This window comes from Phoenix dactylifera, chromosome 4, assembly GCF_009389715.1.
Source record: "Phoenix dactylifera cultivar Barhee BC4 chromosome 4, palm_55x_up_171113_PBpolish2nd_filt_p, whole genome shotgun sequence".
Taxonomy (NCBI): domain Eukaryota; kingdom Viridiplantae; phylum Streptophyta; class Magnoliopsida; order Arecales; family Arecaceae; genus Phoenix; species Phoenix dactylifera.
Window position 1 is genome coordinate 29825093 of NC_052395.1, and position 13635 is coordinate 29838727.

General features: G+C 36.9%; 1 protein-coding gene across 1 annotated transcript; it reads left to right on the forward strand.

The window, feature by feature from the left end:
• The first annotated feature begins 10115 nt into the window (after positions 1–10115).
• On the forward strand, positions 10116–12101 carry LOC103721813 (UDP-glycosyltransferase 71K1-like). Its single transcript, XM_039126088.1, has one exon. It carries the CDS (start codon positions 10398–10400, stop codon positions 11841–11843), a length of 1446 nt encoding a protein of 481 aa, XP_038982016.1. The 5' UTR covers positions 10116–10397; the 3' UTR covers positions 11844–12101.
• Positions 12102–13635: the final 1534 nt, after the last annotated feature.

The window sequence follows — 13635 nt, forward strand, 5'->3', positions numbered from 1 at the left end:
GTCAAGACAAATGCCCTCACTCTGAATTGGGAGGGCTGGAAGCATCTATGATATACTGTTTGAGAATCATAGACCATCCAAGAGATCTTTCTCATATTCTGGTGGTTGTCTAAGGTTTGCTTTTACGATGTCCCGGTCCAGAGCATGTAAAATAGCATGAGACGTGGATTCTGACCTCATTAGATGGTTTAATTCGGCATATATGAGCCAAAATGCAAGTGCTGAGGTTGTGTTATAGTATACAGCTGCTGCATGAGTTGATTGATTGTGGTTTCAAGATGCATTTCTCTTTTATTTAATTTTTTTTACATTCTTCTTTAAATGTTCTTCTATTATAAGTGCAGACAACAAGATTATAAATCTACTGCCAGATATATTGAACATAGCTTGTTATTTGTGAATATGGTCATGTTCATATATACCTCTTATTGCAAATGTTCTCATTTTTTTTACATTGGAAAAGCATTAGCATGCATGCGATTATCCATTTTTGACTTGGACAAATAATCAGGTTAACCTGTGTACATAATGAATAAATTGTGTCGCATTATAGTTATTGCGACTTCATTTCATGTTCCCAGGTCATTTAGGCCAGTAATAGTTCAGAAATCCTTAAACTGTCAGTTGAATTTTGCATTTGATTTTTTTTTTGAAACAATAAAAGCTCTTCTCTCGTTATAATGCTTTGGCAAACTTCAATCACTTATTACACGTATTTATGTAATTGCCCACATCCTTGGATAATAATAAGATTGTTTGATGGTTCAAAAATTACTTCCATTTATTAGGTTGTCATTTCTACATCTTATCTACATGATTAAGAAAACGTTATTTTAGGATGTCCAATATTTTCTTAGTTATTACTTCATCAATTAAAAAATTCCTAATTGAAACCATATTTCTTAGTCATGCCTGTAACACTTAAACCATTTTTCCCTCAATGCAATAATTTGGCATCATCACTCTGTTCCATTTTCTACAGCTCACCATCCAGCAGCTCCATCAAGAAGACTAGCATCTGCATCAAATATCTTAGGCTACAACTCTTTCCCCATCATTTTGACCCTATCATCCCTTTTGTGAACAGTTGTTTGTCTTGGAAGTCCTTCCCAGTCGATGTATCATCACACTCTTTCTGAAATTATAGAAATTCATTCATATCGCTCCCCATCTTCAGCATTTGTAGCGGTGATCAGTGGGTTAACACTTGGGTTGGATGTTGCACATAGTTCACCTTAATACATTCCATGAAACTTGTGCATGTTGGTTTTAATAGGACTATTTGTGTGGGAAATCCATTAGTCTTCCTAGCTATTATCTTGATGTGAATCTATTGAGGACATTTTATCTTAGCAGAACTCAATGCTTAGAAATTTACCTTAGAAATGTTGTCTCATAGACTCGGAAAGGTCAAGGATTTCATTTCAGATGTAGTGGTCCCAGCAATAATCCATAATTTCCATCATCTTTAGTCATCCCCAGATTCGTGTCATTATTCGAGTCTCGCTCCGTTCTACGAACTCTAAGGGCAGAACTAGTCCTAGAATTAGTCGGGCTGTTGAGCCGTAAAGCCTAGATTGTTTCTGGATTGCAGATTTTTCGTAGGTAAAGACACTCGTCGTCCTGGATAGGCCAAAACCCGCACCAGAATTTCTCACACAACCTACCTCAAAGTTGGTTCAGATGTGATGGAATGGGGCCCCCCATTCAAGAGCTGTGCATTTTAGTAATCGAATGCATAGAAAAGTTATATGACAGATAATTCAAACTTTGCAGTAAATTGGCAGGATCTGAGCATAAATCTAAAAACGTGGAAATCGTAAAATTAAATCTTTCCACGGACCTTCATATAAGGTTCTTGGATGTACTATTTTATGCTAAGTGAACCTTGATGGTGCGAGACAGCTTAACGAACGCTATGCTGCCTCGCTTGCTATCTTTATGGCAAGACTGTTGGAATTTGAATGAGTTTTAAATATTTTAAAGAGGTGTAAATAAAATGAATTTGTAGCCCCCAAATTTTTAAAAGAGTTGTTATAACCTTTAAGTATTTCAAATTCTATTTGGAAGTTTCAAAACTTCCCATTATCTCTCATTATGGCCTTAATGAGGCCATAAGTATTCAACCGTTATGGTTGGATTATAAAGGCCAATATATATGAGCCATTCCTTGGACCTAAATATACAACACAAAAAGTCTTCTTTTTTCCCTCATTGTCTCTCTCTACCACCATTCTCGCTTATACAATTATCTATTTTATTTTATATTTTGGGCAACCGATATAGACTAGGTAATCTACCTACTACAGAGGTGCACTGTAGATTAGGCCCGCTGTGAGTCGTTTGGGTTGTATCTTGGAGTCGTCGCGGACCGCCAATACCTGCACATGGGAAGGCAATAACGGCTTTAGGACAGTGCGTCTCTTGGCGTGCTTCTCACACCTCACAGGCCAGATATTTTCTTACCACTATTTTATTATAATTGTTAGATTTCCTTTTTATGTGATTTAAATATTTTATAAAGCATCTTGCTAGATCAACATTCTAAAGCCGTTCTCACATTATTCTATATATATATATATTAATTCCGCAAGATGCATTGTTGAACACTGCTCTTGTTCATCTCTGCTAGAAATCATTGTTGGATACACTTTAAATAATAATAATATATATATATAGTTTAGCTTTAGATTCTCAATTTGAATATTAAACTGTTTAATTTAAAAAATACAGTTTACTGTTTTAATAAAAAAGTTTACTATTTAATAAAAAATACTTTACTGTTTAATTTATAAAAATATATATTTTACTATTTTAATCAAGAAAACAGATTACTGTTAAAAAACAGTTTACTGTTTAATTAAAAAATAGTTTACTGTTTAATAAAAAACACTTTACTATTTAATTAAAAAAAATAGTTTACTGTTTAATCAAAAAAAATAAAACAGTTTACTGTTTTAATTAAGAAAACATTTACTGTTTTAATATAAAAAATAGTTTACTATTTTAATTAAAAATAGTTTTGGCGAAGATATATATAAAAAAAAGGAGGAAAAATTAAAAGGAAAAAGTTTGACTGATTAAAGTTATAATAAGTTTTGGAAGATCAAAAGAATTTAATTAGAATAGTTAAAAACAAACTCTTAGGATTTTAATTTTCGATAACAATTTGCTTTAAGTAATAAATGGTCATTTAATGAGAATTGTAACCATTTGCTTGCAAGTATTAAACCTGTTTGGTGACATTGGTGTTATTTTTCTTTACAATTATTAGTAAAGTTATTGTTATATAGTATATTATTAAGAGATACTTTTAGTAACATCTTGTTTACATTTATTCATTAGTGACGTTATTGTTATTATTTTTTCCTCACAGTTGAATACTCTACTGCCCTTTTAAATTTTAAAATTTTAGAGTTTAAAATTTAGAATGGCAAATATGGAAGAAGCCAATAGTATTAAGCCCGAAAAATTTAGTGGACAAAATTTTCGTAGGTGGCAAAGACAACTTAAATATTGGTTGACTGTGTTAGGACTTGTATCTGTTATAGCAGAACCACAGTCTAATTAAGAGTTACCTTTCCGAATAACTAATGAGCAAGTAGAGTATCACTGCTATAATAGAATACTCAGTGGTTTATCTGGCTACCTTTATGATGTGTATCATGCCACTACCTTAAGTGCAAAAGAACTTTCAGATGCTTTAGAGGCCGAATATGGGATAATAGATGCTGGCATTGATCGGTTTACTATCTCAAACTTTAATAGTTATAAAATAGTAGACAATAAACTAGTAGGAGATCAAATTCGTAAGTATCAAGAATTTCTGAGAGGAGTTGAGAAAAAGGGAACCAAATTTAGTGAAGATTTTAAAGTCTCCTGTCTTATAGATAAGTTGCCATCATCTTGGAATGATTTTGCTAGGATCCTTAGGCATAAACAAGTAGAGTTAACCTTAACCCAAGTCATAAACTTTCTTAGGTTGAGGAAAAATATACTAAGAAAGAGGAGGAAAAGACTCCTAAAGTGAACCTAGTTGAAAATAACACTAAGAAGTTTTACAAGAGAAACAATTTCCAATGTAGGGGTAAGAACTTCAAGAAAAATAATAGGTTCCACAATCGTTCTAACCAAAACTAAAACTTCCAATACCGTAATAATAATAATAATAAAATATTCAAGGGCAAAAGAAGTGAGAAAAGACTATGCTTTGTTTGCGGAAGAACTAATCACATGGCGAAAGATTGCTTCTCCAAGAAGACTGAGGAGTATAAGCCCAAGCCCAAGTCAAATTACTATCAAAGAGATCAACTGATGGATCAAGAGAATTCAGCCGAACCATCCATTAGGTATAACTTTAGTTCTTCTTCTATCAATTTTATTTATGGAAATAAAGATTGGTGGTTAGATTCTGGAGCTAATGTACATATTTGTTTTGATCGTGGTTATCTTAAAACTTATCAGAAATCAAGTGGAGGAAGTGTAATATTAGGTAATGACTCTGTTGCACGTGTGCTTGGAGTTGGAGACATAGATTTGAAGATGATATCTAAAAGGATCTTAACTTTGAAAGGAGTGCGACATGCTCCAGAATCAGAAGAAATTTAGTTAGTGGGTCATCCTTAGTCCAACAAGGATACAAGGTTGTTATGGAATCCAATAAAGTTATAATTTCAAAAAATAATGTATTTGTTGGGAAAGGATTTATTAGTGAGGGGTTGTTTAAATTAAATATACTTTCAGAAGTTAAAGTTATCTCTTCAAGTGTTTTCAATGTTGAAACTTCTAATATATGGCATGAACGATTGGGACATGTAAACTTGAAGAAAATTAAAAGAATGATGGATCTAGACTTAGTCCCTAAGTCCAATCTAAACTTTAAACATAAATGTGAAGTGTGTGTACAGGCCAAACAACCTAAAATGCCTTATAAGTCTGTAGAAAAAAATACTCAACTCTTGGAGCTCATACATAGTGATGTATGTGATTCTAATAGACCACCTACTAGAGCAGGATATAAGTATTTTGTGACTTTTATAGACGATTGTTCGAAATTCTGCTATGTGTACTTAATAACAACTAAAGATGAGGTGTTTAATAAATTCAAGATTTATAAGACCGAAGTGGAGAATCAATTAAAAAGAAAAATTAAGAAACTCAGATCCGACAGAGGAGGTGAGTATACCCTTACTAATTTTAGCATCTTCTGTGAGGAATATGTAATAGTACATGAAATAACTCCACCATACTCTCCCCAATCTAATGGAGTAGCTGAAAGAAAGAATAAAACTCTAATGGATATGGTTAATGCGATGTTGATAAGTTCTGGGCTACCTGAGAACTTGTGGGGAGAAGCAATTCTTACTGCATATTTCATATAAAATAGAGTAACTGTGAAAGATAATGATAAAATCCCTTATGAAATTTGGAAGAAAAGAACAATTAATCTTAAAATCTTGAAAGTGTGGGGGTGTTTAGCAAAAGTAGCAATCCTTGAGTCTAAGCAGAAGAAAAGAGGGCCTAAAACTATAGATGCTGTCTTTATAGGACATGCTCAAAATAGTAGTGCCAATAGATTCTTAGTTATAAACTCTAAGATTAGTGAAATTTCAAACAACACAGTTATAGAATCTAGAGATGCTACCTATTTTGAAGATATATTTTGTTATAAAAATAAAATTTCACAATAAGTAATAGATAATTCATCTACTAATGATAAACCTTCCACGAGTACAAGTGCATCTAAGGAATCATAAACACAATTAGAGTTAAGAAGGAGTAAAAGGTCTAGAATAGAGAAAAATTTTGGAGACGAATTTTATACCTTATTAACAGAAGGAGATCCTACTACCTATAAGGAAGCTATATCTTCTTTAGATGCTCCATTTTGGAAGGAAGCTATACAAAGTGAGATAGAGTCTATTATTCAAAATAACACTTGGGAGTTAACTAATTTACCTACTGGAAATAAAGCTATTGGGTGTAAATGAGTGCTCAAGAAGAAGTTAAAACCTGATGGAACCATAGATAAGTACAAAGCCAGACTAGTGGCTAAAGGTTTTACATAAAAGGAAGGAATATATTACTTAAATACATATTTACCTGTATCTAGGATAACTACGATTAGAATTTTAGTTACTTTAGCATTAGTGCATAATCTAGTGATTCATCAAATAGATGTTAAGACTGTCTTTCTAAATGTAGACATAAATGAAGAGATATATATGGAGTAACCTGAAGGTATTGTAGTTAAAGGTCAAGAACATAAGGTCTGTAGGTTAGTTAAATCCTTGTATGGTTTAAAACAAGCTCCGAAGCAAAGGCACGAGAAGTTTGATAAAGTGATCTTAGAATTTGACTTTAAGATTAATGAGTATGATAAGTGTGTGTACTGCAAAGAGAGTAATGGAGAACATGTGATCTTATATCTTTATGTTGATGATATATTAATATTTGGGACAAATTTGGAGATAGTAAATGATGTTAAGTCTTATCTTTCTAAAAAGTTTGATATGAAGGATTTAGGAGAGGCCTATGTAATTTTAGGTATGAAGTTGGAAAGAATACCTAAGAAAATTACTCTTAATCAAACCAGTACAATAGAAAGGATGTTAAAAAAGTTTAATTATTTTGATTGTAAACCTATATCAATACCATATGATCTAAATGTGCATTTAAAGAAAAATAATGGTGAACCAGTATCCCAATTGAAGTACTCACAAAAGATTGGATCAATGTTATACATAGCAAATAAAACTAGGCCTGATATAGCATATGCTGTTGAAAAACTTAGTAGATATACTCATAATCCTAGCAAAGATCATTGGGTTGCTTTAGAGAGAGACTTTAAATATCTTAGAGGAACCATGGAATACTCATTGTGTTATAAGGGATTTCCGAATGTAGTTGAAGGGTATAGTGACGCGAATTGGATAACAGACAATATGGATGTGAAGTCCACTTCAGGGTATGCATTTCTTTTAGATGGAGCAGCAATATTTTGGGGATCTAAGAAACAAACTATTATCTCTCGGAGTACTATGGAGTCAGAACTTATAGCTTTAGATACAACTTGCTCTGAGGTTGAGTGGATTAAGAACTTGATGCTTGACATGCCTTTAGTTAATAAACCGACGCCTGCCATTTTCATACATTGTGATAGTAAGGTAGTAATAGAGTTAGTAAGACAGACATATACATTGTGATAGTAAGGTAGTAATAAGAAAATAAATAGCCATTTGCAAGTGAGTTATAAATAAGTTAAAAGCCTATTGAATAAAAATATTGTGTCTTTGGAATTTGTAAAATCTGAGAAAAATATAGTTGATTAGCTGACCAAAGCTCTTTCTAAGAGAGCTGTCATTGACTTGTCGAGGGGGATGGGCTTAAGCCCATAAGGGAGTCACCTAGGGAGGTAACCCAACCTTTATGATTGGAGATCCCATGAAGAAGGTTCAATGGGTTGAAACAATCCATATTGCGTGACTCATTTCTGAACTACTTTTAAGGAGAGAGTCTCCTGCTCATCCCTATGGCAATAGTGCTTTGATATGTGACGTTAAGAAAGGGTGTTACCCCGAATGAGCCCGAGGCAGACATACTTCTGTAGGATATAGGTCACATGTATTCTTGGGGGACTCACCTAAATGAGAGTTGTCGTGAGGTCGCGACTGTGAGAATTGGGCTGTTCTCTAATAACTCTCATGAGAATCAAGATTCAGCGCATGACCATAAATAACACTAACCCGCACCAAGTCTATATCAATACTATGTGTGTGGCATGTTAAAATCTGGTCCAAAGGGTATAGTTCAAGACTTAGTTCACTATGATCCTTCAGGTTAGAACTGTCAACACTAAGTGTAAGTTCAAGTCCGGAAGACACCTGCACCCATTGCATAGTATAAAGTTGCCCAAATTTCTCTCTCTATATATATGTATATGATTTTATGAAGTTTTGAAACTTGTGGAGAACTGTTGGAATTTGAATGAGTTTTAAATATTTTAAAGAGGTGTAAATAAAAAGGATTCGTAACCCCCAAATTTTTAAAAGAGTTGTTGTAACTTTTAAGTATTTCAAATTCCATTTGGAAGTTTCAAGACTTCCCATTATCTCTCATTATGGCCTAAATAAGGCCATAAGTATTCAACCGTTATGGTTGGATTACAAAGGCCAATATATATGAGCCATTCCTTGGACCTAAATATACAATACAAAAAGTCTTCTTCTTGCCTTCATTGTCTCTCTCTACCACCATTCTCTTTTATACAATTACCTATTTTATTTTATATTTTAGGCAACCGATATAGACTAGGTATACTACAGACGTGCACTGTAGATTAGGCCCGCTGTGAATCGTTTGGGTTATATCTTGGAATCGTTGCTGATCGCTAATACCTGCACGTGGGGAGGCAACAACGGCTTTAGGACAGTGTGTCTCTTAGCGTGCCTCTCATACCCACAGGCCAGATATTTTCTTACCACTATTTTATTATAATTGTTAGATTTTCTTTTTATGTGATTTAAATATTTTACAAAGTATCTTGCTAGATCAACAAAAACAACTAGCATGACCGAACGGGTGTCTTGAAAATTTTATTGTAGTTAAACTTTGGACGAAAACTTTACATTCAAAGTTACTTGCACTTCCAAACCATCTATCACACCACTTGCATGATATGGGCGTTCAGAAATTCTGAAAACCGCCTCACTCTGTGTGACTTCCCTTTAGGGGAATAGTGAGAAACAAGTAGTACTTGATCATAAATGAACATAGTTGCACCTAGGATATGTTTTCAACCGAAAAAACCATTGTTTAAGTTGTTTTAAAATTGAATATGGTAACATAAAAATAACCTCTTCAAGTTATTTCTGGAACCTATAATTATATGGATCATACTATATAAAAAAAATAGTATGGAATATCTCAAGAAGACTTTTGGCACAATTTCTAATATGAATGGACTTCAAGTTTTTTTTTCTACAATGAACAAAAATTAATTTGATTTGCAACTATTTATCAGTTACTCACATTGGGATGGCCTAATCTATTCCAACTTAAGAATTGACAGAATAGACGGTGAGACCAATCATTTTAAGGTACTCATTTTCCGCTTCTTTGAGTGTGGGGTTTCATGTGGAAAGGAGATAATCTTGTCACAAGCACTGGTTTGGTTTGAAGGAAGAATTTTTTTTGCTAAATTTTTTTTTTGGAAAGCTGATGTCTAGATATATGATGTCTAGAAATGTGATTTTGTATGTTTAGTTAAACATGAGAAAGTGAGATATTATATATACTTTATATTTGGTTAAGTATCTATTTTTTTAGAAAAGTTGTGTGAAATTTTTATTATACCTTTTATAAAGAAAAAGATCTTACCACATTCTATCTAAAAGTATAATGACACATTTGAAAAAAAAAATATCTCAATTTTCTGCGAGTGGGAATTGAACTTTTCTATGTCCTACAATTTCATTTTTTATGAAATATAAAAATTCTATTTTCATAGAAAATCTACTTTTCTATCTCTCTTCTTTGAAAGCTCCAATCAAATACAAGATATTTCTTCATTTTTTCATTGACCACATTTTTTCTTTTTCTTTTTCTGCGAATCAAACGAGTCCAAAATGATTCTACTTACTACCTTTTTGCGAGCATCGAAGTGGCCAAGGCTAAGGTTTAATTTATTTTGTCTGCCTTCATGGTGATGTTTATAATACCAGCTAGCCTAATCCAGTGAAGGCCCCCATTCTTTGATTTAGCTACCACAATATTTTGCTAGAAGGCTATGCTAGCACGGTACCTTCAAACATAATCATGCATGTAGGAAAGCAGAATGGCATCGATGACATGAGTTCAATGCCTAGGGTTATCTGGTCTAAAGATTGAGTTGGCAAGATGGTGATCCATGCCTAAGAGAATCATAACCATCCTAGTGTGATGCTACTAGCCCTTTTAACTACAGAGAATAGTTCTTAACCATTGACATGAGTTCATAACCTAGGCTGGAACTTGATTTAAAGACAACGTATGATATAGTATTACGCAATTGGAATGCGATGTTCCGAATAAAATATGAAACTCAAATATATGAGTCTTAAGATTATTAGAGAAAACCCTGCAGTAAATTTGGGGACGGCGCCCCTTTGAACCTGTCAAAGAGTACTTGAAAACAAGTTCAATTGGTTCGGGAATTTAAATCGACAGATACCTAACCATGGATCATTCAACGACTTTCTTGAGCCGCAACAAAGTCAGTGTTGCTTACGTCGGTCACTAAGTTTTAGGTGAATCGGAACGAAACCAGGATAAATTGCCGCCCGTAGGCCCTTGGACATTGAAGCCCTTCCAATTGCGAATCCATCAATTTCCCTGCATACTCCTGGAGACACAAGAGGATGGGAAAGATCAGCCTGGTTTTCCTGTCGTTCTGGGGCGCGGGCCACCTGGTGCCCATGGTGGAGACGGCCAAACGCCTCCTCCGGTTCCAACAAGAGGAGAAGCTCTTCTCCGTCACCGTCCTCCTCGTCCAACCCCCAAACCCGGCATCAGCCTCCACCTTCTCCCCCTACGTTCAGTCCGTCGCTTCCTCCGGCCTCGATATCCGCTTCCAAGACCTCCCGCCTGTGGATCCCCCCACCGACACCGACGGCGCCGAGGACTTCATCTCCCTCTACATCCAGAGCTACAAGCCCCACGTCAAGGCCGCCCTCGCCCTATCCTCCATCCCCGTCGCCGCTCTGGTCCTCGATCTCTTTGCCACTACTATTATTGACGTGGCTGACGAGCTCGGTGTCCCGTCCTACATCTTCTTCGCCTCCACTGCCGCCATGCTCGCTCTCACGCTCCATCTCCCGATTCTCCACGACAAGATTCCGGTAGAATTTGGGGAATTGGAAGGCGACGTAGAGGTCCCTGGAGTTCCTCCCATTCCGCCCCTGTCCATGCCGACTCCCTTAATGAACAAGAAGAGCCGGGTCTACACTTGGTTTGTCTTTCACGGCAAACGGTATCTGGAAGCTAAAGGAATTATAGTTAACACGTTCAAGGAGCTAGAGCCAGGACCACTGGAGGCACTAATGGAGGGCCTCTGCGTGCCAGGCCACCCCACGCCGGCCATCTATCCGGTAGGACCAGTCATCGCCCTTGAGGATGACGCGGATAAGGCTAATTCCGAGCGGCACGAGTGCATAAAGTGGCTGGATGGGCAACCACCGGCGTCGGTGCTGTTCTTGTGCTTCGGGAGCATGGGCAGCTTCGGCGCTGCACAGGTGCGAGAGATGGCTCTCGGGCTGGAGCGAAGTGGGCACCGGTTCTTGTGGTGTCTCCGGACACCTTCGACGGGGAAATTCCGGCACCCGGTCGATGCAAATTTGGGGGAAGTATTGCCGGAGGGGTTCTTGGAGAGGAACGGGGAAAGGGGATTGGTGTGGCCAAGTTGGGTGCCGCAGAAGGAGATATTGGCTCACGAGGCGGTCGGGGGATTCGTGACGCATTGCGGGTGGAACTCGACCCTGGAGAGCTTGTGGTTCGGGGTGCCGATGCTTGGATGGCCGCTGTATGCGGAGCAGCACCTGAATGCTTTTGAGATGGAGAGGATGCTTGGGGTGGCTGTGCAGCTCAAGGTGGACAGGAAGGGAGGGGGATACGTTGGAGCCGAGGAGTTGGAAAGGGGAGTTAGGTGTTTGATGGGGGACTCTGAGGAGGGGAAGAAAGTGAGGGCGAAGGCTGAAGAGATCAGACTGGCAATAAAAAATGCCATAGGGAAAGGAGGGTCATCGTATAATTATTTGGAGCAACTAGCTGCGGACATGAGCAAAGGCGGGGCTTCAGACAAATATTAATGATGTTGTACTTTTTCCTTTGAGCACTCCCTTGCTGTTCGAATAAGCTCTAGATCGTCCTAGATGCTCGCTAGTATAAGATGACATTGCCTGGTGAAATTGAGGACATGTTAAATTATTAGCTTACCCTACAAGTCAATGGCTATGACTTGGCTCGGCGATGAGGCTACTGAATTGCCATTTTATGTATACAATATTTCTTAGTTATGGCTGTGACACTTACCATTTTACCCTCAATGCAATAATTTGGTATCATCACTCTGTTCCATTTTCTACAGCTCACCATCCAACAGCTCCATCAAGAAGACTAGCATCTGCATCAAATATCCTAGGCTACCACTCTTTCCCCATCATTTTGACCCTATCATCCCTCTTGTGAATAGTTGTTTGTCTTGGAAGTCCTTCCCAGTCGATGTATCATCGCACTCTTTCTGAAATTATAGAAATTCATTCATATCGCTCCCCATCTTCAGCATTTGCAGTGGTGATCAGTGGGTTAGCACTTAGGTTGGATGTTGCACATGGTTCGCCATAATACATTCCATGAAACTTGTGCATGTTGGTTTTGATAGGACTATTTGTGTGGGAAATCCATTAGTCTTCCTAGCTATTATCTTGATGTGGCAATCTGTTGAGGACATTTTATCTTAGCAGAAATCAATGCTTAGAAATTTACCTTAGAAATGTTGTCTCATAGACTCGGAAGGTTCAGGGATTTCATTTCAGATGTAGTGGTCCCAGAGATAATCCATAATTTCCATCATCTTTAGTCATCCCCAGATTCGTGCCATTATTCGAGTCTCGCTCCCTTCTATAAGGTCAGAACTGGTCCTGTCATACGTATTGGTCTCAATAATTGGCATCCACGCTGGATTGTAGATTAGTCCGGCTGTTGAGCCGTCAAGCCTAGCTTGTTTCTGGATTGCAGTTTTTTCGCAGGCAAAGACACTCTTTGTCCTGGATAGGCCAAAACCCACACCAGAATTTCTCACAGAGCCTACCTCAAAGTTGGTTCAGATGTGACGGAATGGGGCCTCCCATTTAAGAGCTATGCATTTTAGTAATCGAATGCATAGAAAAGTTACATGAGTATGACAGACAATTCAAACTTCAGAAGACTTTTGGTGCAATTTCTAATATGAATGGACTTCAAGTTTTTTTCTACAAGGAACAAAAATTAATTTGATTTGCAACTATTTATGAGTTACTCACATTGTGATGAGCTAATCTATTCCAACTTAAGAATTGACAGAATAGATGGTGAGACCAATCATTTTAAGATACTCATTTTCTCTTTCTTTGAGTGTAGGGTGGTAAAATCACTATTTGTCCCAAAAGCTTAAGCTGGTAGGATAAGATAGATTTATTTATATATTTTATATTTTCTTATACTTCCCCTCACATGTGGGCCGAACTTTCTTTTAATAGGTAAGCCCAACATGTGAAATTTTTAATAATAGAGTTAAAGAGTGCGGTGTTGTGGACGAGCAGAAGATCTGTTATTTCCTTGATTCTTCCTGATGCCAGCATTGGCCGTGACCACTAGAGGATTGACATGACCATCAAGACATCGTAAGTAGGCCTCATGAGAGACCAACAGATCATGGAGCTCTTCAAAAGTAAGAGCAGTCTCTCTGGCACGGATAGGGGCCACTATGTCTCGAAACTCAGAATTAAGTTCATTTAGGACATAAAGTGTGAGATCATCTGGAGAGAGGGGAGTGTCAATGTCAGCTAGCTTATCAACCAGGAATTTGATAGAATGCAAGAATTCTGCCACAGAGGAGCTTCC

What these genes read in the sequence shown, in the direction of transcription:
- LOC103721813 (XM_039126088.1), top strand. Translation starts at nt 10,398, where the DNA reads ATGGGAAAGATCAGCCTGGTTTTCCTGTCGTTCTGGGGCGCGGGCCAC.